At 52.1% G+C, this 26,276-nt stretch overlaps 1 protein-coding gene across 2 annotated transcripts; it reads right to left on the bottom strand.

Moving 5' to 3' along the window:
- Window positions 1-4,151: 4,151 nt before the first annotated feature.
- AP2S1 (adaptor related protein complex 2 subunit sigma 1) lies at window positions 4,152-15,493 on the bottom strand. 2 transcript variants are annotated; one of them, XM_012446738.2, is made up of 5 exons: window positions 15,344-15,493; window positions 10,396-10,545; window positions 5,413-5,526; window positions 4,722-4,781; window positions 4,152-4,532 (listed from the first exon to the last, which is right to left on the bottom strand). In XM_012446738.2, the coding sequence occupies exons 1-5, from the start codon at window positions 15,344-15,346 to the stop codon at window positions 4,431-4,433; spliced, it is 429 nt and encodes a 142-aa protein (XP_012302161.1). In that variant the 5' UTR covers window positions 15,347-15,493; the 3' UTR covers window positions 4,152-4,430. The 2 variants fall into 2 exon arrangements, with proteins under 2 accessions (XP_012302161.1, XP_064237204.1); XM_064381134.1 differs by lacking the exon at window positions 15,344-15,493 and adding an exon at window positions 15,243-15,261.
- Window positions 15,494-26,276: the final 10,783 nt, after the last annotated feature.

Below are 26,276 nucleotides of genomic sequence, written 5' to 3'. Positions count from 1 at the left end.
GAGGTTCCTTGGCAGACAGCTTTCATTTTTACCTCTCCCTCCTGCCCTGTCGTCCACACAGCCCCAACACACACACACACACACACACACACCCCTGTTTTCTTATCTGCAATACATCCCTTTTTATTTAATATGGGAGGGGGAAGAACAGCAGAAATAGCTCCTTAGAGCCCTGTTCCACAGGATGTGGCGGGGAAGAGGGAAGCTCTGACGTTAGTCTCTCGCTTCATCCATTTCTTTTATAAACAACTGCCTGCTCTATTTTTATAAACACTTTGTCGTAGAGAAACCTTCCCAAGGGCCATAATATACACTGAAGAAAGACTAACAGAAAACAAAACACTAAATGCTTCTTCCTAAAAAAAAAAAAAAGATACCACATACAAAGTCAAAAGACAAAAGCAACCTGGGGGAAATGTTTGTGACATGTGTGACAGACTGTAGATCAACAATAAATAAAGAGCTACTACAAATAAACAAGAAAATGACAACGGCAGCCAGGCACAGTGGCTCACACCTGTAATTCCAGCACTTTGGGAGGCCAAGGTGGGCAGATCACCTGAGGTCAGGAGTTCAAGACCAGCCTGGCCAACATGGTGAAACCCCATCTCTACTAAAAATACAAAAATTAGCCAGGAGTGGTGGTGCATACCTGTAATTCCAGCTACTCAGGAGTCGGAGGTTGTGGTGACCCAAGATCACCCCAGTGCACTCCAGCCTGGGCTACAGAGCAAGACTCCATATCAAAAAAGGAAGGAAGGAGGGAAGGAGAGAGAGAGAGGGAGAAAATGACAATCAGCCCAGGAGGAAAATGGTCAACAGGTTTATACCGACACAGAAGAGGAATATGAATGGCCAGTAATCATATAAAGAGATGTTCAACCTCACTGGTAACCAGGGACGATAAAATAAAAACGGTGAGACCACACAGTAGCAAAGCTACACGGAAACAGACGGGCTCCTCCTTCACTACCGGAGAGTAAACATCAGCACGGCCCGCGTGGAGAGCAATTGGGTTGAATCCATCAAATGACCTGTTACAGACACGTGTACCCTTTGGCTGAGATTCACTTCCAGGTACTTATCTACAGATGCGCGTGAAAATGCGCATGGACAAAGACATTCTTTCAGTTCATTAGGAGGAGCTGCGCGGGCCTGGTGAAGTAACATGTGACGCACCTGCATGATGGGATTCCACACGGTCTGTACAGACACAGAAGCGTCTCCAAGATGCACGGACAGCAAACTGCAGAACCACGTACGGTGTGATGCTAAGACACCGAAAAAACCAATTCTATCCTCACAAGTACATGCATGGAATTTATTTGCTTGTTTATTTAGAGACGGAGTCTCACTGTCGTCCAGATTGGAGTGCATTGGCGTGACCTCGGCTCACTGCAACCTCCGCCTCTGAGGTTCAAGCACTTCTCTGCCTCAGCCTCCCCAGTATCTGGGATTACAGGCATGCACCACCACGCCTGGCTAATTTTTTTGTATTTTTAGTAGAGATAGGGTTTCACCATGTTGGCCAGGCTGGTCTTGAACTCCTGACCTCGTGATCCACCCAGCTTGGCTTCCCAAAGTGCTGGGATTATAGCAAGCCACCTCACCTGGCCAATTTTATTTCTTAAATTAACCATTCTGGCCAGGCAAGGTGGCTCACACATGTAATCCCAGCACTTTGGGAAGCCAAGGCAGGCGGATCAGCTGAGGTCAAGAGTTTGAGACAAGCCTGGCCAACATGGTGAAAACCCATCTCTACTAAAAATCCAAAAATTAGCCGGGCATGGTAGCGCATGCCTGTAGTCCCAGCTACTCAGAAGGCTGAGGCAGGAGAATCGCTTGAACCCGGGAGGCAGAGGTTGCAGTGAGCCAAGATCGCGCCATTACACTCCAGCCTGGGCAACAAGAGTGAGACCCCACCTCAAAAAAAGAAAAAAGTCTCACTCTGTCGCCCATGCTGGAGTAGTGACGCAATCTCGGTTCACTGCAACCAGCCTCCTGGGTTCCAGTGATTCTTGTGCCTCTGCCTCCTGAGTAGCTGGGATTACAGTTGCCCCACACCACACCTGGCTAATTTTTGTACTTTTAGTAGAGACGGGGTTTCGCCATGTTGGTTAGGCTGGTCTTGAACTCCTGATCTCAAATGATCTGCTGCCTTGGCCTCCCAAAGTGCTGGGATTATAGGTATCAGCCACCGCAACCGGCCCCCAATTTTTATATAGACACCATATAAGTGTTTGCTGTTTGGCAGGTAGAATTATAGCGCCCTGCCTGCCCAACAAATGTCCACATCCTCCTCTCTGGAACCTGTGAGTGTGTTGTCTTACACAGCAAAAGGGACTTTGCAAATGTCACCAGTCAGGGGCTTGATATGGGGAGATGATCCAGATTTTCCAGGTAGGACAAACGTAACCACAGGTGTCCTTATGAGTAAAAACGAGCGGCAGGAAAATCAGTCAGAGCCAGAGAGAGATTGGAAGATGCTACGCAGCTGGCTTGAGGGATGGAGGATGGAGTTACCTGCCAAGGCCTGCAGGCGGCCTCTGGAAGCTGGAAAAGGCAGGAAAGGATTCTCTCCTAGAACTTGCAGACAGCTCTGCTGACAATGTGATTTTAGCCCACTGAAACCCATTTCAGATTTCAAGAATTGTAATCAAATTGTGGTGTTTTAAGCCACTAAGATTGTGATAATTTGTTACAGCAGCAGTAACCAACATGCTACTTTATATTAATAAAAAGAAGTTTGGGCACGGTGGCTCATGCCTGTAATCCCAGCACTTTGGGAGGCCAAGGCGGGAGGATCACAAAGTCAGGAGTTCAAGACCAGCCTGGCCAACATGGTCAAACCCCATCTCTACTAAAAATACAAAAAATTAGCTGGGTATGGTGGCGGGCCCCCTATAATTCAAGCTACTCAGGAGGCTGAGGTAGGAGAATTGATTGAACCTGGGAGGCAGAGGTTGCAGGAGCTGAGATTGTGCCACTACACTCCAGCCTGAGCAACAAGAGTGAAACTGTCTCAGGAAAAAAAAAAAAAAAAAAAGGCTGAGCGTGGTGGCTCATGCCTGTAATCCTAGCACTTTGGGAGACCGAGGTGGGCAGATCATCTGAGGTCAGGAGTTCGAGACCAGACTGACCAACATGGAGAAACCCAGTCTCTACTAAAAATACAAAAAATTAGGCAGGGCGCGGTGGCTCACGCCTGTAATCCCAGCACTTCAGGAGGCCGAGGCAGGTGGATCACGAGGTCAAGAGCTCAAGACCATCATGGTCAACATGGTGAAACCCCGTCTCTACTAAAAATACAAAAAATTAGCTGGGCACGGTGGTGCATGCCTGTAATCCCAGCTACTCAGGAGGCTGAGGCAGGAGAATTGCCTGAACCCAGGAGGTGGAGGTTGCGGTGAGCCGAGATCGCGCCATTGCACTCCAGCCTGGGTAACAAAAGTGAAATTCCATCTCAAAAAAAAAAAAGAAAGAAAAATACAAAAAATTAGGTGTGGTGGTGCATGCCTGTAATTCCAGTTACTCAGGAGTCTGGGGCAGGAGAATCACTTGAACCTGGGAAGTGGAGGTTGCAGTGAGCCGAGCTTGCCCCATTGCACTCTAGCCTGGGCAAAAAGATCAAAACTCTGTTTAAAAAAAAAAAAATTAACTAGGCATGGTAGCACACATCTGTGGTCCCAGCTACTTGGCAGGCCAAGGTGAGGGGATCAACTGAGCACGGGAGGTCAAGGCTGCAGTGAGCCGTGACCCTACCACTGCACTCCAGCCTGGGCAACAGAGCGAGACCACGTCTCAAAAAAAAAAAAAAAAAGAAAGAAAATAGTCTTTCTCATAATCATAATCTTGTGAGCTGTAAGGAAGGTAAGACATGTTAATTGCTTAGAACAATGCCTGGGAGAGGGTGAGTGGCATTCAGTATCAGCTGAGTACTGTTATTTTAGCAGCAAGTGCTGGAATCTAAACCTGCCACCCCTTCCAGCCTCAGGGGCCCTTTGTGTGCAGGACCAGGTCTGAAGAGCACCTGTGTCCCTCATCTTGCTCAGCACCACGAGGGGTGTTTGTTGACTGACTGACTGATGGACTGAGGGCAAGGCATCCTGGGTATCTGGTTCCCAGGAGAGACAGGCAAGTGCTCAAAGCCAGGCCAGGCAGGACCACAGGTTTATTGGGGGCTCCACGCACGCTCACGGCATCACAGGACAACGGCACGGTTACTCAGGACACGCGGTGGCCTCTGCCCGCAGCCAGGGCCCAGAGGCAGTGGGGTGCAGTCTCCTCCCTTGTGGCCCAGACCCAGCGGGGTCCCTTCCTCATGGGCGGCTGAGGGAGGGGCTGCTGGGTTGGCCGCGGGCCTGGAAAGGGGAAGCGAGCAGGCGAGTCCGGGAGGGGCTGGGGCCAGGTCGGGGTGGGGCTCGCCCGCCTCACTCCAGAGACTGCAGCATCAGCAGCTGTTTCAGCACCTTCGTCTGGCTGGTCTCACGTATTTCACCGGCCAGGAACATCTCGTCCACAACCGTGTAAACCTGTGTGGGGAAGACCCTGCGGTGAGAGGAGGCCCCCCGGGGATGCTGGCCCAGGCCCTGGAAGCTGGGGCTCTGGTGCCCCTCGAGCCAGGACAGACCTCAGCAGAGGCTCCGGGAGGCTACTGCACCATGGGCCCCATCCCTCCCCCTCCTCTGGCTCCTTCATCCTCCTCATCACCAGGAGCCTACCTTGTAGAAGTTGAACACCAGGTCCAGTTCACAGACATTGTGGAAATATTCGTTTAAGACCTGGGAGAGGAAGGCAGAGATGGTAAGAGACGGGCAGGGAGAGAGCCCCACACGCAGAGACGGGAACAAGGTCATCAGACAGAGACAGCGAAAATAGAGACCAAGGGGGAGGCAGGGAAGAGAGACGGTGACAGTGAGAGAGGCGAGGAGACACGCAGAGAGAAAAGCAAAGATCGATGCAGAGATGGCGAAAGGTCACATGGGGTGTCTCCCGCCTGTAATCCCAACACTCTGGGAGGCTGAAGTGGTGGATCACCTGAGGTCAGGAGTTCTAGACCAGCCTGGCCAACACGGTGAAACGTGTGTCTACTAAAAATACAAAAATTAGCTGGGTGTGGTGGCATGTGCCTGTAATCCCAGCTACTCAGGAGGCTGAGGCAGGAGAATCACTTGAACCCTGGAAGTGGCAGTTGCAATGAACCCAGACTGGACCACCGCACTCTAGCCTGGGTGACAGAGTGAGACTCTGTCTCAAAGAAAAAAAAAAAGAAAAACAGGCAGTCCCAGCCATCGCAGAGGGGATGGTTCCCAGTCCTCGGGGGCCACCCCAGGACTGCCCGCCCACCTCCCCCTCCCCCCGCTCGCACCTCCCCCTCCCCCCGCCCGCACCTCCCCCTCCCCCTGCCCGCACCTCCACGAAGTTGTGAATGGCCTCCAGGTAAGCCAGGTTGTTGTCGTTGACGTCCACACAGATGCAAAAGTAGAGGCCAGCATAGCGGCGGTAAATGATCTTAAAGTTCCGGAACTGCGGGACAGAGAGAGTGTGAGCAACGGAGCGCGTCAGGACCCAACGTGCCGTCAGACTGGGGCCAAAACATTCAGTCCTTCACTCCACACGTGGTTCCGAGGCCCCGCTCTGTGCCTGGCCCTGCGCTGGGGTCACAGCAGTAGCTGAGACAGCACTAACTCTGCTCACAGTGCAGTGGGGGCAGGCATCCCCAGTGTGGACAGGACTGGTCTGTGAGAACCTAAAGGGGGCACCTAACCCACTCCGAGCCTGGGGAGTCAGGGAGGGCTTCCTGGAGGAGGCGGTATCGGAGCTGAGACCTGGAGGAGAGGCAGGAATGTTCCGAGCAGATAGCGAAAGCCCAAGGCTGAGTCTGGCATGTTCGGTAGTGTCCATGCAGCCTTGCCACTTCCTCTGTGACTTCCTGCTACCTCTGAAGACAGTCACATTCCTTAGCCTGGAATTAACTCAATTATTTAACAAATATTTCCTGAGCAGCTACTCTATGCCAAGCCTGTGATAGGCAGTGCGGGGAGGAGGGTCACCACTGTCACCAAGACGATCCTGGGTCCTGCCCTCACTAAAATATGTGATATATACAGTTAGCACAGTAACACACACACACACACACACACACACCCCGTGAACAAATATGTCAGGATCCGGGACACAGATTCTAATTTTATGTGTGTGTTAAGACACACACACACACACACATATATACGCATACTGAGTTACAAAGTACAATATCTTTGGCCAAAACCTGAAAATCCCAGTTCAGTTTTTCAGGTTCATTAAAAAAAAAATCCCAGCACTCCAGGAGGTGCAGGATCGCTTGAGCCCAGGAGTTTCAGGCCAGCTTGGGCAACATGGTGAAACCCGTCTCTACAAAAAAACAAAAATTAGCTGGACATGATGGCATGTACCTGTGGTCCCAGCGACTCGGGAGGCTGAGGTGGGAGGATGACCTGAGCCTGGGAGGTCAAGGCTGCAGTGAGCCATGCTCACATCACTGCACTCTAGCCTGGGCGGCAGAGACCTTGTCTTAAAAAACAAACAGCGGTCTAGGTCTGGGCTGTGCATGTGGCGCCACCTGCTGGCAGCTATGAGTGCCATCGTCAGTCCTCAGCTTTTTACGCATTTTTTCAGCTCAATCTCCTGTTCATTGCTATACTCCGAGCACGTTCTCAGGTTTTTGTTGTTGCTGTTGTTTTGAGATGGAGTCTCACTCCGTCACCCTGACTGGAGTGCAGTGGCACAATCTCGGCTCACTGCAACCTCCGCCTCCTGGGTTCAAGCAATTCTCCTGCCTCAGCCTCCTGGGTAGCTGGGACTACAGGCCTGAGCCATCATGCCCAGCTAATTTTTGTATTTTTAGTAGAGACGGGGTTTCACTATGTTGGCCAGGCTGGTCTCGAACTCCTGACCTCAGATAATCCACCGGCCTCGGCCTCCCAGAATGCTGGCAATACAGGCATGAGCCACCACACCCGGCCTGAGTACGATTTCTAGTGTGACTACTCTAAGGCCTACATAGAACGCGCGGGTAACTGACCTGACACTGATCATCAGTGCTCTTTTCTTGCAATTCGGCCTCTCCTGCTCTCGCTTTCCTCCGCCTCCAGCCACCGCTCCATCTTTCTAGCCTCTCCCCGTTTTAAATGTTCAGGCTTCTCAGGGATCTGCCCCAGACTGCCATCTCTCCTCCAGCTACATTCTCTCCTCCTGCAGGCTGGGGCAGGTGACCCCCTGAACATCCCATGCCACTGCGGCAGCCCTGCCCCACCCCGGCCTGACCACAGCAGGTTGTCACTGTCTGGGGATGGGTCTGTCTCCCCACTGGACTCAGCCTGTGAGGAAACCTGGAGCTGTCACACTGTCCCCAGTGCCGCCCTGCACAGGGCTGGCACAGGATAATGGCCCCCAAAGACGTCCACATCCCAATCCCAGACTCTGTGAGTATGGGACCTTATATGACAAAAAGGGACTCTGCAGCCCCTTAACTTGTGATGAAGTTAAGAAGCATGAGATGGGGCGAACATCCTGGATCGTTTGGGTGGGACCAGGGTCATCGCAGGGCTCCTAACAACGGCGAGCGGAAGGCGGGACAGTGCGGGTCAGAGAGAGACTGGAAGAGGGCCAGGTGCGGGGGCTCACGCCTGTCGCCCAGCACTTAGGGAGGCCAAGGCAGAGGGATCCCTTGAGCTCAATTCAAGAGCAGTCTAGGCAACATACCAAGACCCTGTCTGCATAAAACATACAAAAAATTAGCTGGGTGTGGTGGTGTGCACCCATAGTCCCAGCTACTTGGGAGGCTGAGGTGGGAGGAGCACTTGAGACTGGGAGGCAGAGGCTGCAGTGAGCTATGATTGCACCACTGCACTCCAGCCTGGGCCAGAGTGAGATCCTGTCTCAAATACCAAGAGGGATAGCCCGCATCTTTCAGCTGCCTACTCCTCCCTTTGATTTTCACTCAGCAGTCCCCTCCTCCAGGAAGCCCTCCAGACCCCCAGGGTGGGTCAGGTGCCCTACCCAAACCAAGCTCCTCAATCTCAGCCCTGCCCACTCTGAGTGTCACTGTCTAGGGACAGGCTTGTGTCCCTTCCTGAGCTGTGAGTCCCAAGAAGCCAGCACAAGGCTGCCTTGGTGATTACTGTGAACCCAGTGGGCTGATCACAGAGGGGCTCACAGCAACATTTGGTGAATAAATGCACAAATGAACAACTGAATGAATGGGTGGGCCTTGATCCTGGAGGAGCCCAAGACCTGAGAGGCAGCCTCTCCTGTAACATCCTCACCTGCCCAGCCGACCTTTCATGCTGCCCCTATATCATGGTGCCTCACTGACCCCTCCCAGGCCCCAATCCTCGGCACAGAACCGGCCGCTACAGTGGCAGCGAGGCACCCACACAGCCGGCACACCGACGCCCAGTTCCTCTCCGCCACCCCACTTGCTGCTCTTGGTGACAACACCAGCGACCTCCTCCTGGAGAGACAGCTCCAACACTGTCCCCGCCTGGCTGCTGGGACACCCGACCTCTCCCGCCTCATCTCTCTGCCTGCAGACGTGGCCCTCTGCTCCTTCCTCTCCTTGGTCTGTCCTCACTTCCCCGGCGAGTCCCTCGGCCTTCGTTTCCCTCTGTGCGGAAACGCCATTTCCATCTCCTACCCAGCTTTCTCCGAGAACCGTGACTCTGGACATCTCTGCTGGGATGTGGACGATACCCTGGGCCTGACGCCCCCAACACCTCCCTCCGCTGCTCTTCCCGTCTGGCCATCTCAGATAATGACAGCTGCATGCTACCCGCGGGCTCAAGTGGGAAATCTAGCTGTCGCCCTGGCTCTGCCTTCTCTCACGTTCCATGTCCAGTTCTTGGCGCTCCAGCTGGGTCCCCCTCCACAACTTTCCTGGCCACCCCATGCCTTCCATGCTGGTCCACTCACCAGCATCTCCCACCTGGACCACTGCAGCCACCTCTCTCCCCAGCAGTCTCCTGCTCTTGCCCTATTGGGTAGCCTCAAGTCGGTCCATGGCCCTCCTCTGCTCGAAACCCTCTGTGGTTCAAGACCAGCCTGGACAACATAGCAAGACCCTGTCTCTACAAAAAATTTAAAAATTAGCCAGATGCGCTGGCTCACACCTATAACCCTAGTACTTTGGAAAGCCACAGTGGGCGGATGGCTTGAGATCGGGAGTTTGAGAGCAGACTGGGCAACATGGCAAAACCCTGTCTCTACCAAAAATACAAAAATTAGCAGGGCATTGGTGGCACATGCCTGTGGTCCCAGCTACCCGGGAGGTTGAGGTGGGAGAATCGCTTGAACCTGGGAGGTGGAGGTTGCAGTGAGCCAAGATTGTGCCACTACCCTTCAGCCTGGGCAACAGAGCAAGACTCCCTCTCAGGAGAAAAAAAAGTATTTTAATTAGACAGGTGTGGTGGTGCATGCCTGTGGTCCCAGCCATTTGGAATTATGAGGTAGGAGGCTGGCTGGAGCTTGGGAGGCTGCACTGAGCTGTGATTACACCACTGCACTCCAGCCTGGGTGACACAGCAGGACCCTGTCTCTAAAACACACCAAAAACAAAGATAACCTTCCTATGTCTCCGTCTGACTCAGAGTGACAGCCCAAGTCTTCCCTGCAGCCCTGCACCAAGAGATTACCCTGTTATCTCCCCTGTTCCATCTCCTCCACCTCCCACTGGCATTCCTGCTGTCCCTGGCCTGCCCTGAGGATGCTCTTGCCCCAAGGCCTTTGCACTTGCTCTTCCCTCAGCTTAAAATGTTCCTCTCTGACAGTTTCCTTCCCCCCTCAACTCCTTCAGGTCTTGGCTCCAATGTTACCTTTTCAGCAACGCATCCTGACCAAACCATTTAAACCTGTACCCTGGCTAGGCGCAGTGGCTCATGCCTGTAATCCCAGCACTTTGGGAGGCCGAGGCGGGCGGATCACTAGAGCTCAAGAGCTTGAGATCAGCCAGGGCAACGTTCTATGGGAAGTCTGAAAAAGGCACCAGCAAAAAAAAAAAAAAAAAAAAAAAAAATTATTTGGCAAAAAAAAAACCAAAACTTTTTTAATCTGAGGCAAAAAATTCATAATAATGCAGAAGAAAAAGGCAAAATATGGATACTGATGAACGCTGGGTAGTAATAGGAATCTCCAACCCACTTTTCTTTCATTGTACTCATCTGTGTGTTTACGATTTTTTCACAATGAAAAGTACTAACAAAAGGAAGGGAAGAAGCCAGCAAGCTCAAATCGGGTTGAGTGAATGCATATGGGACGGATAGAGGGTCTGAGGGGTTCTTGCTGACAGGCTGGGCAGGGAGTGGGGAACGAGGGCAGGAGGAAGCGGGGGACGTGCAGGAGGCATGGGGCGGGCGTCACCTCCACAAAGTTGGTGTGCTTGGCGTCACGCACGGTGACCACGGCGTGCACCTCCTCGATCAGCTTCTGTTTCTCATCATCATCAAACTGCATGTACCACTTGGCCAGCCGCGTCTTGCCTGCCCGGTTCTGGATGAGGATAAAGCGGATCTGGGGGCAGCAGGAGAAGGAGGAAGTGAGAGGGGCACAGAGGGCGGGCTGGGCGCTGCCCTGCGGCCCCACCCATCCACCCAGAGGGGAGCTCGGGCTCAGGGCCTCCCTGCTGACTGCCTTCCAGGGGTCTCAGCTGCTCCCCAGACCCAAGCCAGGCCAGCCTGGCCACACACTCCATCCCAGGTCCCTCCAGCATCCTGTGGAGTGACATCCCTTCCACAAGTCTCCAACTCTGGAGTCAGCTCCAGGGCCCCGAGTCCCAGCCTCCACCACTTCTCTCTGTCTCTCTCTTTTTTTTTTTTTGGAGAGATGGGGTCTTGCTATGTTGCTGGTCTCAAACTCCGGGACTCAAGTGATTCTCCTGCCTCAGCCTCCCAAAGTGCTGGGATTATAGGTGTGAGCCACCGCACCTGGCCTCATCTGCCTCCCTAGTCCTCAGTTTCCTCACCAGCAAAACAAGTTTCCCAAGAAAATTCATCTCGCCAGGGTGGTTTTTTTATTTTTATTATTTTAAATTTTTCGATGGAGTCTCGTTCTGTCACCCAGGCTGGAGTGCAGTGGCGCGATCTCGGCTCACTGCAACCTCCGCCTCCCAGGTTCCAGTGATTCTCCTGCCTCAGCCTCCTGAGTAGCTAGGATGACAGGCACCCGCCACCACACCCAGCTAATTTTTGTAGTTTTAGTAGAGATGGGGTTTCACCATGTTGGCCAGGCTGGTCTCAAACTTATGACCTCAGGTGATCTGCTCACCTCCACCTCCCAAAGTGCTGGGATTATAGGCATGGGTCACCATGCCCAGCCGACCAGTCTTTTAAAGGTTAAAAAGTTTATAAGTTTAGTTCAGTGGCCAGCAGGTAGCAGGTACTCAATAAACGTTTGAGGTTTAGACTCCTTTGGTGTAATTCTCAGCTCTGCCACTTCTTTTTTTCTCTTTGCTTACTAATTTTTTATAAAATTGAAATGCAATTCACACACCATAAAATCTATCCCCTTAAAATGTAGACAATTAGATGGTATACTCATTTAGTATATCCATAATTGTGTACAAATCACCACTATCATTGTTTTTGAGACGGTCTAGCTGTCGCCCAGGCTGGAGTGCAGTGGCTCGATCCAACTCACTGAAACCTTCACCTCCTCAGTTCAAGTAATTCTCGTACATCAGCCTCCCAAGTAGCTGGGACCACAGGTACGCACCACCGCGTCCCACTAATCTTTGTGTTAGTAGCGACGGGGTTTCACCATGTTGGCCAGGCTGGTCTCGAACTCCTGGCCTCAAGTGATCTACTTGTGTCTCAGCCTCCCAAAGGGCTGGGTCAGGCGTGAGCCACCACACCCCACCTAATGTCACCACTATCTAATTGACTGTCTAATTCCAGAACATTTTCATCATCTCTCCCTGAAAACCTCCCCACCCATTAGCAGTCACTCTCCGTCCCCCGCCCCTGGCAGCCACGAGTCTCCTTTCTGTCTCTGTGTATGCGTCTGTTCTGGACATTGCATGTGAGTGGACTCATGCGCTCTGTGGCTTTCGCGTCTGGCTTCCTTCACTCGGCGGGACGTTTTCAGGCTCATCCGTGGGGTGGCAAGCGGCAGAGCTGCATTCCTCTCCGTGACTGAGTGATGCTGCTGGATGGATAAGGCCGACTTTGAACATGTGGGTTGTTTCTGCTTTGCGGCTATTATGAATAATACCGCTATGAATATTTGTGTACAGGTTTTTGTGTGGATGTATCATTTCTCTTGGGTGTAAGAGTGGGATTGCTGGGTCATAGAGTAACACTATGTTTACCTTTCTCAGAAACTGCTGTTTCTGAAAGTGGGTCTGCCACTTTCCTGACTTAACTGTTTGGTTGCCTGAGTTTACTGTGAGGGGCAGAGAATATTCCTGGCTGGGCACGGTGTTTCATGCCTATAATCCCAGCTCTTTGGGAGGCCAAGGCAGGTGGATCACTTGAGGTCAGGAGTTCACTACCAGCCTGGCCAACATGGAGAAACCCCATCTCTACTAAAAATACAAAAATTAGCCAGGTGTGATGGGGGGTTGGCTGTAATCCCAGCTACTCGGGAGGCTGAGGCAGGAGAATTGCTTCAATCCAGGAGGCAGAGGGTGCAGTGAGCTGAGATGGCACCACTGCACTCCAGCCTGGGTGAAAGAACGAGACGCTGTCTCAAAGAAAAAAACATAGAGGTGTAGTACAGTGACTAGTATAAAGTGTTATATAAGTGCCAGCTCAGCCGGGCGCGGTGTTTCATGCCTGTAATCCCAGCAGTCTGGGAGGCTGAGGCGGGCAGATCACCTGAGGTCAGGAGTTCTAGACCAGCCTGACCAATATGGTGAAACCCCATCTTTATCTTTATTTAAAATTAAAAAAAATAATAAGTACCAGCTCTTGGGCTAGGTACAGTGGCTCACGCTGGTAATCCTAGCACTTTGGGAGGCTGAGGCAGGTGGATCCCCTGAGGTCAGGAGTTTGAGACCAGCCTGGCCAACAGGGCAAAACCCTGTCTCTACTAAAGATATAAAAAAAAAAAAAAAAAAAGAAAAAATTTAGCTGGGTGTGGTGGCACATGCCTGTAATCCCAGCTACTTGGGAGGCTAAGGCAGGAGAATCGCTTGAACCCAGGAGGCGGAGGTTACAGTGAACCAAGATCGTGCCACTACACTCCAGCATGGGTGACAAAGCGAGACTCCCTCTCAAAAAAAAAAAAGTACCAGCTCTTAGCAGCATCACATGTTTCATTATGTGACTTTCAGAAAACCATGGCCCAAGCTTACCCTGCTGGAAGCTCTGGGCCCATTTCTGTCTGAGACAGGCATGCTTACGCCCATTTTATAGATGAGGAAACTGAGATTCAGGGAAAGCAGAGGTGGGAGTCCAAAGGCTTTGCTCTGAACCCCCAACCCCAACTTGTGGGAGCCTCTTCTCTTAGGAAAGAGAGTCCTCTTGTCCTGTCCTTTTTTGTGTGTGGGGGGGTCAGAGTCTCACTCTGTCACCCAGGCTGGAGTGCAGTGCAGGGAGTCTCACTCCCTACAGTTGCCTACTTCTGCTCAGCTCACTGCAGCCTCTACCACCTGGGTTCAAGCGATTCTCCTGCCTCAGCCTCCCAAGTAGCTGGGATTACAGACGTCCACCACCATGCCTGGCTAATTTTTGTATTTTTAGTAGAGATGGGGTTTCACCATGTTGGCCAGGCTGGTCTCAAACTCCTGACCTCCTGTGACCCGCCTGCCTTGGCCTCCCAAAGTGCTGGGATTACAGGCGTGAGTCACCGCCCCAGGTTGAGAGTCTTCTCTTAGGAAAGAGAGTTCACTCTCTTTCCTAAGCCTCATTCTCCACACTCTATCCTCCCTCCCCCAACCAACCAAACTGGACAGGAACAGGATATTACACTCTCCTTCCAAGAACTCCTTCTGCTGAGCCAGAGAAAACCACTTCCTAGCAGTGCAGGGGTCCCAGGCAGGAAGGGACGTTAGAGGACCCACACAAGGTAGCTACAGCCTAGAAGCAGAGCCAGAGACATGCACACAGAAGGGGAACTAGAGGCGAACCCACAGAGTTGACAAAACACTCTGCCTCTTACTCCCAAACTCCCTGGTATACCTCTTCCTGTTTTCTTCCCACCTGGAATCTCTCCTCCTCAAGGACTCCACCCTGAGAAGTCCCCTCCGTCCTGAATCCCTGCATCCTCGGGCCTCTGCTGTTCCCTCTAGATGCCCCCCAACCTTCCTTGTCTCCAATCCCCCTCCTCTGGAGTTGTTCCCTTTTCACCTCCACTTTCCCAGTCTCAGTTCCCCTCCTTGGGGCCTCAGTGGGCTTTGTAATTAACAAGGTGACATGCCTTGCTCCACTCCCAGGTATCCTCCCTTCTTCAAAAGTTCATGTTTTGCCTCCAAGGACCCTGTTCCTGGAGGAGACTCCGCCCCCTGCTCTGACACCCTTTCCAAACTTCCGGCCCAAACAACCCTTTTCTAGATCCAAAGCCCCAGCCTGGGGGACAGGGACACTCCTAAATCCAATGTCCGGTCTTTGCCCCAACAAAGATCCCTCCCCAGATCTCACACTTCCAAGCCTACACCCCACCCCATAAGATCTCTCCTCTTGGAAAGACCTATTCAATTACTATTCAACTGCTATTCAGCTGCTCCCCATTCATTCCTAGTGTCCATCTTACCTCCAGGCCCTCACTCCTTTTACAGCGCTTTCCCTGACCCTTAAGTCTCACTCCCTACAGTTGCCTACTTCTGGCTTCCTGGGCCGGGTCTCTTCTTGAGATGATCCCTCTCTCGTAGGCAGTCTCCTGCCCCTGGTTCAACATCCCCTCTCCACCTGCAATCGTCTCTAGAGACTCCTCACACCAAGAAAACCTCCCTCCCCTGTTCCAAGGTCCCCGTTCTTGTCCAGCGCTCCCACCACACTCCCAGAGCGCCTTCCTTTTTCGGAAGCCCCCTCCCCACCTCCAATGCCTTCTTGCAACCCCCAAGACCGTGCCTTGCGAGTTTCCTCCCGTTTCAAAACTCCCAACCATCTACGATGTCTCCCACCTGCACAGCCCTTTCCCCTTGGAACCGCACCCCCAATGCCCCTCGCCGCGAGATCCCTGGTGACCCCCACGCAGAGAATCCCCGCCCTGTGCCCTCCTTCCCGGCCCTGGATCGGCCCCAATCCCCAGAGCCCGCGCCCGGCCCAGACCATCCGCGGCAGAGGAGGGGCTTGTCAGCGCCGGATCGAGCCTCAGCTATTTACACGTGCATTTCCCTCCGCCAGTACCCGGCGTAGCGCGCCCCCGTTACCATGGCGACCCCCGTCCGGACCCCAGCGGCCCCGTTCCCGCGGCGACTGGGCAGCTCCGGCTCAGGGTGCAGTTGGGGGGCCCAGGGCTGGAGCGGACTTCCGGCAGAAAAACCCGCCTGCCCTCTCGCGCACAGAGCGCTGGGAATTGTAGTTTCACCAATGGGGCCAGCCGGGGTGAAGATGGGTGAAGAGTAGAGCCCGTCCTTTTCCTACCAAACGAGTCGATCACAGGTGCATGCTGGGATTTGTGGACAAACATCTTTATATAAGACTACAATTCCCGCGATACTAAACAACCAGCGGTGCAGGCGTTGCATTCGGGGAAATGTAGTTCTATTAGGCCCCACCCCCCCACCCAGGGGAGAAGGGCATGCTGGGAATAGTAGTTTTAAATTTTTAAAAACTGTCCTGCGGAGCTAGAAAATCTTTCCATTCCTCATCCAGTGCTTTCTATAATTTTTTTAAAAATAGAGACAGGGATCTAGATATATTGCCTAGGTTAATCGCAAACTCCTGGCTTCAAGCGACACTCAGCCTTCCAAATCACGGGAATTACAAACATGAGCCACCACCACACAAAGTCAGTGCTTTGCTTAAAATATGTTGCGTGTGTCGCTCGGGAGACAACAGTTTAAGAGCATGAATTTGGACTGACCGGGCGCGGGGGCTCACGCCTGTAATCCCAGCACTTTGGGAGGCAGATCATGAGGTCAGGAGTTGCCTGGCCAGCATGGTGAAACCCCATCTCTACTTTGTCTCAAATAATAATAATAATAATTATGTAAATTTAAGATATGGTGGCAGAATAACCAACACATGGTTATTGGATATTGCAGGGGCAAAAAGAAGCCAGAGATCATTTCTGTCTTGTGTGCTTTTCCGTCTCCAACAGGGCTGATACTAGGATGACATAAGCAAAGTGTCCAGGTTGCAAAGTTTTTGAAAGAACCTCACTCTTCCATGCCAATTCCTCTCTTACACAGGACTGAGAGTACGTGCCTCATTCTATTTTGTGCCCTGAACACGTCACTTGCTTCCCCTTAGTCCCAGTCCTAATCTCCAGTGCTCAACTTAATACTGGGCACAAGTCTGGTGGTCAGTAAGTATTTGTTGAATGGGCTGGGTGCAGTGGCTCATGCCTGTAGTCTCAGCACTTTGGGAGGCTGAGACGGGTGGATCACGAGGTCAGGAGTTCAAGACCAGCCTGGCCAATATGGTGAAACCCCTTCTCTGCTAAAATTACAAAAATTAGCTGGGCATGGTGGTGCACACCTGTAATCCCAGTTACTCGAGAGGCTAAGGCAGGAGAATCTCTTGAACCCGGGAGCAGAGGTTGCAGTGAGCCGAGATTGTGCCACTACACTCCAGCCTGGGCAAAAGAGCAAGACTCTGTCTCAAAAAAAAAAGAAAAAGAAAAAGAAAAAACATTTGTTGAATGAAGGAATGCATTTTCAGCAAGAAAATAGGCACTGCCCCCACCCTCACAGCATTCACACTCTAGAAGGAAAAATGGACTTAAATGAAATAACATAAATAAATTTAAGGCCTGATGTGGCGGCTCACGGCTGTAATCCCAGCACTTTGGGAAGCCAAGGTGGGTAGACCACCTGAGGTTGCGAGTTCAAGAGCAGTCTGGCCCACATGGTAAAACCCCATCTCTACTAAAATATAAAAATTAGCCAGGCATGGTAGCGCGACTGTACTCCCAGCTACTTGAGAGGCTGAGGCACAAGAAAAACTTAAATCTGGGAGGCAGAGTTGTTGTGAGCTGAGAGCATGCCACTTCGCTCCAGCCTAGGCAACAGATGAAACTGTCTCAAAAAAAAAGAAAAAAAAAAAGACCAGGTACAGTGGCTCACACCTGTAATCCCAGCACTTTGGGAGACCGAGGCAGGCGGATCACCTGAGATCAGGAGTTTGAGACCAGCCCGACCAATATGGTAAAACCCTGTCTCTACTAAAAACATAAAAATTAGCCAGCCATGGTGGCATGCGGCTGTAGTCCCAGCCACTAGGGAGGCTAAGACAGGAGAATCGCTTGAACCCAGGAGAGGGAGGTTGTGGTGATCTGAGATCACGCCACTGGACTCCAGCCTAGGCTATAAAGTGAGACTCCATCTCAAAAAGAAAAAAAAAAAGATATTACCCAGTGCTACAGTCACAAGAAGGCTATCTTTTTTTTTTTTTTCCTTTTTTTCTTTTCTGAGACAGGGTCTCACACTGTAACCCAGGCTGGCATGCAATGGTGCAATCACACCTCACTGCAGCTTCAACCTCCAGGGCTCAAGCAATCCTCCCACCTCAGCCTCCTAAGTAGTGGGAACTACAGGCACAGGCCACCATGTCCCACTAATTTTGAAATTTTTTGGAAAGAAGAGGTCTTGCTTTATTTTCCAGGCTGGCATGTGAACACTTGACTGGGGCTGAAGGATTTGTGTTCTGGGTGGCTCGCTCCTGTGGTTGGCAGATGAATGCTGGCTGTTGGCCAGAGGCCTCAGTTCCTTACCACGTGGATCTCTCCACAAGGACGTGTGAATGTCCTCATGTGGCAGCTGTTTTTCCAAAGAATGAGTGATCCAAGAAAGAGCACAGCAGAAGGTGCTGTGTCTCTTATGACCTTGCCTCAGATCTTTATGACACTGTCATTTCCACAATATTCTACTGGGACCTGATCAACCCTGTCCAATGCAGGGTGCAATGCCAATACTGGGTGAGAATCACTGGGGTCCATCTTGGAGGCTGGCTGCCACAACTGCTCATAACAGGAGCACTTGGCAGAGTTGAACAGTTAGTGACAACTTTCCAGAGGGGGAGACATTGAGCTGCGATCAGAAGGACAAGTGGGGCTGGGCATGGTGGTGCACACGTGTAATCCCAGCTACTGGGGAGGCTGAGGCAGGAGAATCACTTGAACCCAGGAGGCAGAGGTTGCAGTGAGCTGACATATGGCTACTACCCTCCATCATAGGTAACAGAGCAAGACTCCGTCTCAAAAAAAAAAAAAAAAAGGGCCGGGTGTGGTTGCTCACGCCTGTAATCCCAGAACTTTGGGAGGCCAAGTTCGGCAGATTATTTGAGGTCAGGAGTTCGAGACTAGCCTGACCAACATGGAGAAACCCCGTCTCTATTAAAAATGCAAAAACTTAGCCGGCATGGTGGTGAATGCCTGTAATCCCAGCTACTCGGGAAGCTGAGGCAGGAGAATTACTTGAACCTGGGAGGCAGAAGTTGCAGCGAGCCCAGATTGCGCCATTGCACTCCAGCCTGGGCAACAAGAGCAAAACTCTGTCTCAAAAAAAAAAAAAAAAAAAAAAAGCCGGTGCAGTGGCTCATGCCTTTAATCCCAGCACTTTGGGAGGCCAAGTTGGGCAGATCACTTGAGGTCAGGAGTTGAATACCAGCCTGGACAACATGGTAAAAGCCCATCTCTACTAAAAATACGAAAATTAGCTGGGTGTGGTGCTGCGTGCCTGTAATTCCAACTACTTGGGAAGCTGAGGCAGGAGAATCCCTTGAACACAGGAAACAGAGGTTGCAGTGAGCTGAGACAGTGCCACTGTACTCTAGCCTGGGCAACAGAGCAAGCCTGTGTCAGGAAGGAAGGAAGGAAGGAAGGAAGGAAGGAAGGAAGGAAGGAAGGTCCCAGCACTTTGACTTCACCCTAGAAACATTTTCCTTTGAGCTGTCCATTACAATATGCTTGCCATAGGAAAAAATTGGAAAGAGATAGGATATACATCACTTGAGAGAGTCAACTAGCCCATATAAAGTCCCACAAGAAAGTATTATCCAGGGTCAGGTGTGGTGGCTCACACGTGTGCCACCATGCCTGGCTAATTTTTGTATTTTTTGTAGAGATGGGGTTTCACCATGTTGGCCAAGCTGGTCTCGAACTCCTGACCTCAGGTGATCCACCTGCCTCAGCCTCCCAAAGTGCTGAGATTACAGGTGTAAGCCACTGCACCTGGCCTATCTTATTTATTTTTATTGTTGTTATTTTTATTGAGGCAGAGTCTTCCTCTGTTACCCAGGAGTGCAGTGACCTGATCATAGCTAACTGCAGCCTCACATTCCTGGGCTCAAGCAATCCTCCTGCCTCAGCCTCCAAGTGTCTGGGACTATAGGTGTCCACCATTTTGTCTGTTAATTTTAAAATTTATTGTAGAGGCCAGGCACCATGTTTCATGCCTGTAAACTCAACACATTAGGAGGCTGAGGCAGGAGGATCACTTGAAGCCAGCAGGAGGATCACTTGACCAGCCTGGGCATCATAGCAAGACCCTTTTTCCAAAGAAAGAAAGAAAGAGAGAGTGGGAGAAAGGAAGAAAGGAAGGAAGGAGGAAAGAAAACAAGAAAGCAAGCAAGCAAGCAAGAAAGAGAGAAAAGAAAAAAGGTGGAAATTTTATTTATTTATTTATTTATCTTCCAGAGACAGGATCTGGAACTCCTCCTGGCCTCAAGTGATCCTTCTCCCTTAGCCTCCTAACATGCTGAAATTACAGTCGCAAGCCAGCGTGCCCAGCCTCAATTTTAAACGTTTATAAAAATATGTTGTGGCTGGGTGCCGTGGCTTACGCCCTTATTCCTAGCACTTTGGGAGGCCAGGGCCAGTAGATTGCCTGAGCTCAGGAGTTTGAGACCAGCCTGGGCAATATGGCAAAACCTTGTCTCTATTAAAAATACAAAACATCAACAAGGCGTGGTGGCGTGTGCCTGTAGTCCCAGCTGTTCGGGAGGCTGAGGCACATGAGAATCTCTTGAATCACGGAGGTGGAGGTTTCAGTAAGCCGAGATCACAACACTGCACTCTAGCCTGGGCCACAGAGCGAAACCGTCTCAAAAAAAAAAAAAAAAAGAGGTTGGCCAGGCGCGGTGACTCACATTTGTAATCCCACCACTTTGGGAGGCCAAGGTGGACGGTTCACTTCATTCCAGGAGTTCGAGACCAGCCGGGGCAACATGGCGAGGACCTGTCTCTACAAAAAAAAAAAAACACAAAAATTAGCCAGGTGCAGTGGCGGATGCCTGTAGTCCCAGATACTCTGGAGGCTGAGATGAGAGGATCCCTTGAGCCAGAGAGGGGGTGCTTGCAGTAAGCTGTGATTGCACCACTGCTCTCCAGCTTGGGCGACAGAGTGAGACCCTGTCTCAAAATATTTTTTTTAATATAGAGGTTTATTGTGCATTTATTCAGTAGATATTATTTAGTGTCTGTCTACTAAGGAAGGGGCCAAGGCACTGGAATTCTGCGGGGAATCCGAGCATCCCCGCCTCCCGTTCCTGCCTCGTGATTGGCTGCCCTTGGGCCAATGGCTGAAGAGTCCACCGCTCTGCGAGCCCCGCGGCATCCTCCAGCTGCAGCTTCCCTGTTCGGTTTGCAGGTGGCGCTGTGGGCTCACTGACTCCTCGGTCACACGCAGACCTGGTCCCACCCTCTCTGATTCTTTCAGATTCTCAGGAATGAAGAGAGTGTATAACCCAGCGTCCCACCCTCTTTGCAAAATCCTTTTGTGAATTTTTCTGCCTGTGCAGGTTTCCAATACAGGTCCAGGATCCCTCGCCCGCCTCGTATCAACCAACCCCGGCTCTCACGTAGATGTGACCTCCAGCCATTCGGGCCCCTGGGGCGATGCTTGGGAAATCTTGACCGCGGCCCAAGCCGGCAGTCGGCACTTCTCTGTGTCGGTTAATTGTTTACTCGGTTGTTTATTTATCCTGCAGTGGAGGCTAGCCGGGTGCGCGGAGGCGGCTGCCCCCAGGGAAGCCCGCTTCCTGTGGTTGGCTTGCTCAGCTACTATCCGCCCTCTTGCGCACTGGAAAAAATTGCAAAGCTGGGAATGCGCCCCTTGATGGTTCCGCTCATGCAACAAAACAATGCCTGAGTCCCAGACTTGTGCCTGGATCCGTGCTAGAGACATCGACGATGACTGAGACAGCCCTGGCCCTGCCCTTCAGGGGCCTCGCAGTCCGATGGGAAAGACCTGTCTCCAGATATGGACCACCCAAGGTGGCCAGGGCTTGGACGGGAGACCTAAAGGGATTGTGGGAGTCTGGAGGGAGCAGCTGACCCAGCCTGTCGCGTCAGAGAAGGCCTCCTGGAAGACGGGGTATCTGAGTGAGCATCTCAAAAAAGACTAGAAGTTAGTGGACAGGACTTTGTCTCTGGCTAGCATGTCCGCAGTGCCTACCATCCCTTGTTTAGCATTGGATCCATTCTTTTTTTTTTTTTTTTTTTTTTTTGAGATAGAGTCTCTTTCTGTCACCCAGGCTGCAGTGCAGTGGCCCGATCTCGGCTCACTGCAACCTCTGCCTCCCGGGTTCAAGCGATTCTCCTGCTTCAGCCTCCCGAGTAGATGCGATTACAGGTGAACACCACCACGCCTCGCTGATTTTTGTATTTTTAGTAGAGATGGGGTTTCATCATGTTGGCCAGGCTGGTTTTTAATTCCTGGCCTCAAGTGATCCGCCCGCCTCAGCCTTCCAAAGTGCTGGGATTACAGGCCTGAGCTACTGCGCCTGGGTGACTCATTCATTTTTATTTATTAACAAGTATTAATTGTGGGCCATTTGCCAGAATTTGGAATTAGCCAGAGTCCCCTGCCTTCAGAGGGTTCACACATAAAATGTTGAAACCAACACAGAACATTTAATTTTTTTTTTTGAGATGTAGTTTCACTCTTGTCACCCAGGCTGGAGTGCAATGGCACCATCTTGGCTCACTGCAACCTCCACCTCTCGGGTTCAAGCAATTCTCCTGCCTCAGCCTCCAGAGTAGCTGGGATTACAGGCGCCCGCCACCACTCTTGGCTAATTTTTTTTGTATTTTTAGTAGAGACGGGTTTCAGCAGGTTGGCCAAGCTGGTCTCCAACTCCAGACCTCAGATGATCCACTGGCCTCGGCCTCCCAAAGAGCTGGGATTACAGGCGTGAGCCACTGCGCCCAGCCACATTTAATCTTTTTAGAGACAGGGCCTGGCTCTGTGGCCCAGGATGGAGTGCAGTGGCACAATCACAGCTCAATGAAGCCTTGAACTCCTGGGCTCAAGTGATCTTTCCTTCTCAGTGTCTCAAAGTCCTGGGATCCAACACAGAACTTCAAACCTTGATGAAGTGCTATGAAGAATAGGTGTGTAGTAATGTGACCCAATTGTCTGGGTTTAACTCTCAAATCTGCTACTTACTAGCTGTGTAAACTCTCTGTACCTTATAACTTACTCATAAGGTTGTTATAAGGATTCAGTGAGTTAATAGGTCTAAAGTGCTTTTAGACTTTTGCCTAGCATGTCCAGTCATGGTGGCGCATGCCTGTAAACTCAGTGCTTTGGGAGGCTCAGGCAGGAAGCTGCTTGAGGCCAGGAGTTTGAGACGACCCTGAGCAATATAGCAAGACTCTCCCAAAAGAAAAAAAAAAAAAATGGCCAAGTGTCATGGCAAGGGCATGTAGTTCCAGATGCTCAGGAGGATTGCTTGAGCTCAGAAGGTTGAGGCTGCAGTGAGCCATGACTGTACCACTGCACTCCAGCCTGGGCAACAGAGCAAGACCTTGTTTCAAAAAAAAAAAATCCACAGAAAACAAGTAAAAAGAATGTTGCGGCCAGGCTCGGTGACTCACGCCTGTATTCTCATCACTTTGAGAGGCCGAGGCAGGTGAATCGCTTGAGGCCAGGAGTTTGAGAACAGCCTGGCCAACATAGTGAAACCCCATCTCCACTAAAAATACAAAAATTAGCCTGGTGTGGCGCCTGTAGTCCAGGCTACTCAGGAGGCTGGCAGGAGAATCGCTTGAACCTGGGAGGTGGAAGTTGCAGTGAGCAGAGATTGGACCACTACCCTCCAGCCTGGGTGACAGAACAAGACTCCGTCTCAAAAAAAAAAAAAATTAGTGGGGTGGGGTGGTGGACGTCTGTAGTCCCAGCCGTAATCTCAAAATAAAAAATAAAAATAAAAAAAGACTGTTGCTTGGCACAAAGTATTTATTATTATTATTTTGAGACAGAGTCTCACTCTGTCCTAGGCTGGAGTGCAGTGGTGTGATCTTGGCTCACTGCAACCTCCGCCTCCTGGGTTCAAGTGATTCTCCTGCATCAGCCTCCCGAGTAGCTGGGACTGCAGGCACATGCCACCATGCCCAGCTAATTTTTTGTATTTTTAGTAGAGATGGGGTTTCACTATGTTAGCCAGTTCATCGAGACCATGTTAGCCAGGATGGTCTCGATCTCCTGACCTCGTGATCTGCCTGCCTCAGCCTCCCAAAGTGCTGGGATTACAGGCATGAGCCACTGCACCCGACCTCATTTTTATTATTAAAGAATGAGGGATCTGGCCAGATCTGGGAGACTACCCTGAGAAGGTGACTTCAAGCTGAGAGTTGAAGGGTAAATCAGAGCAGTTTGGGGGATCCAGAGTGAGCCCAGTCGTCCTTGTTCTCCAGGTGCTGCCAGTTCACAAATTTAAGATTGAAAGGACCTGGAACACTGCATAGCTGTTATAAAGACATTAATTTGAAGTAAGGGTATCAGGATTTCACTGCCCACCCCCCGCCACCCGTCTTTCCTGTGTTTCCCCAAGTAATCCCAAAAATCCCTTACACACCAGTGTTTGCAATGACAGCCCATGCACTCTATTTGGCAGCCCCCACTGCTTAAAGAAAAGTTGTTGTTTTTAAGTTGCTAACATCTAAAAATCAGTTGAATGCATTAAAAGTGTGTGGTGTGTTTTTTTTTGTTTTTTGTTTTGAGATGGAGTCTCCCTCTGTCGTCCAGGCTGGAGTCCAGTGGTGCGATCTCAGTTCACTGCAACCTCTGCTTCCCAGGTTCAAGCGATTCTCCTGCTTCAGCCTTACGAGAAGCTGGGATTACAGGCGCCGGGTGCCATGCCCAGCTAATTTTCGTATTTTTAGTAGGGACCGGGTTGCACCATGTTGGCCAGGATGGTCTCGAACTCCTGACTTCAAGTGATCCGCAAGCATGGGCCTCCCAAAGTGCTGGGATTACAGGCTTGAGCCAATGCACTTGACCCTAAAAGTGCTACATTTAAAAAAAAGGTAAATGGAAACAACCTTTAATATAAAATGCTCTATTAATGGGATAAACAAGCCCATGTAACGCTTATAGAGTGCTTACTACATACAATCCATGATTTCCAGAGCTTTACAAAACATAATCTATTTAATTTTCACAGCAGCCCTACGAGGGAGGTACGATTATTATTATTTTGAGACAGAGTCTCGCTCTGTCACCCAGGCTAGAGTGCAGTGGCGCGATTTCAGCTCACTGCAACCTTTGTCTCCTGGATTCAAGCGATTCTCCTGCCTCAGCCTCCTGAGTAGCTGGGATTGCAGGCGTGCGCCACCATGCCCGGCTAATTTTTGTATTTTTAGTAAAGACGGGGTTTCACCATGTTGATCAGGCTGGTCTCGAACTCCTGACCTCGTGATCCACCCGCCTCGGCCTCCCAAAGTGCTGGGATTACAGGCGTGAGCCACCTTGCCCGGCCTATTATCCCATTTTAAAGATGAAGAGACTGATGGCAGAATTGCAAAATGTAATAGGAAACATCCTTTTTTCATGCATTCCACAAATATTGGCTTGACGCCCAGGAAGCTCATCTTCCACGATCAGTACTTCCGGAGGAGTCCCAGAGGAACACCTCTTCAGTTCAGAGGAGTCAAGGGTGACAGCGGTGCCCTCTCCCATCACTACTATTTCCCCTTCAGGCGCCCTAACTGACATTTGATTTGCAATCATTTGCACAATGCGAAGTGACAGGCTTGAGCTGCACACAGGACCAGGCCGTCTTCCCTCTCCTGGGGAATCAGACGATCACAGAACCAAAAACAAGTTGTATGGACGCGCGCGTTGCCTGCAGATTTTCTTCACTGCCAGGAGAAAGAGCACGCGCTCTCCAGCCCCGCCTCTTCTTCCGGGACGACGAATTGCGGGCCTCCGATTGGGGTGAGGTGGGCCACGCCTCCTCACAGTGTCCAATCAACTCCCTCGCTGGGTGCGCTCCCTCCTTCTCAGCCCCGCCTCACCGCCCCACGTTACGTCGCTCCTTCTGGCCTCCTCCGTTATCCCGGGGGCTGCGGCTGGCGCGGCAAACCCACCTCCACTTGCTTCCCATTGGTTGGTCAGGTCCCGCGCGAGCGGGATCGCGCCCTTCGCCCCCCACCCCCAAAACCGGGCCATGCCTCTCTCCTTTGGCTTTCTCCAGGAGCCAGCGCGAGGCGGCAGATCGGGCTCCTTCAGGCGCGCGCAGGGACGCGCGCTGCTCTTGCGAGCCACTGCCTCCGCCCCGCGACAGTAGCCGCGCCGGCTGGCAGCCCCCCGCGCACGCGCGCTCACCCACCCTGCTCCCTCTGCTCGTTTGCAGGTTGCCTCGCGCTCTGTCTGGCTACGGCGGCCGCCGCAGTAGCGGCATTTTTGGGGGCGCACGCGCACTGCACCGTCCGCGGCCGTTCCTAGCCCCAGGCAGCGGCGGTGGCAGTGGGTCCCTCGGGTGCGCACGCGCTCTGACCTCTCCCCATTGCCTCGCGCTGGTTGCCCCTTCGCGGCGCGCGCTCAGGGGCCGTTATCCCCCTGCAACGGTCCCCGGGCCGCGCACGCGCAGTAAGGAGGGGGCGCGCGCGCGGGAGCGGCCGTCGCAGGAAGGAGGCGCCGCCGCCGCCATTGCGAGGGAGGGAGGGAGCGAGCGAGGCTGGTCCGCCCTCCCCCTGGTTCCCGCCCCTCCCCCCTTCCCCTCCCCGCCCCCCGCCCCGAGGGAGAGCCGCGGCGCGGCGGGAGGAGGAGGTGGAGGAGGCGGAGGAGGGAGCCCGCGAGGGAGGGTCCGCCCGGCCCCCCGCCGCCGGAGCCGCCGCCGCCGCCGTCTCGGCCGCTGCTGGACTAGGAGCAGGGGAACATGGCGCCGGGGCCCCCGTCGCCGCTGCCGGGATCC

Source organism: Aotus nancymaae, unplaced genomic scaffold, assembly GCF_030222135.1.
Source record: "Aotus nancymaae isolate 86718 unplaced genomic scaffold, 86718_ANA_hifiasm-v0.15.2.pri h1tg000028l, whole genome shotgun sequence".
Taxonomy (NCBI): Eukaryota; Metazoa; Chordata; class Mammalia; order Primates; family Aotidae; genus Aotus; species Aotus nancymaae.
The sequence above is the reverse complement of the archived record's forward strand: the minus strand, read 5'-3'. Positions and strand labels throughout refer to the sequence as shown.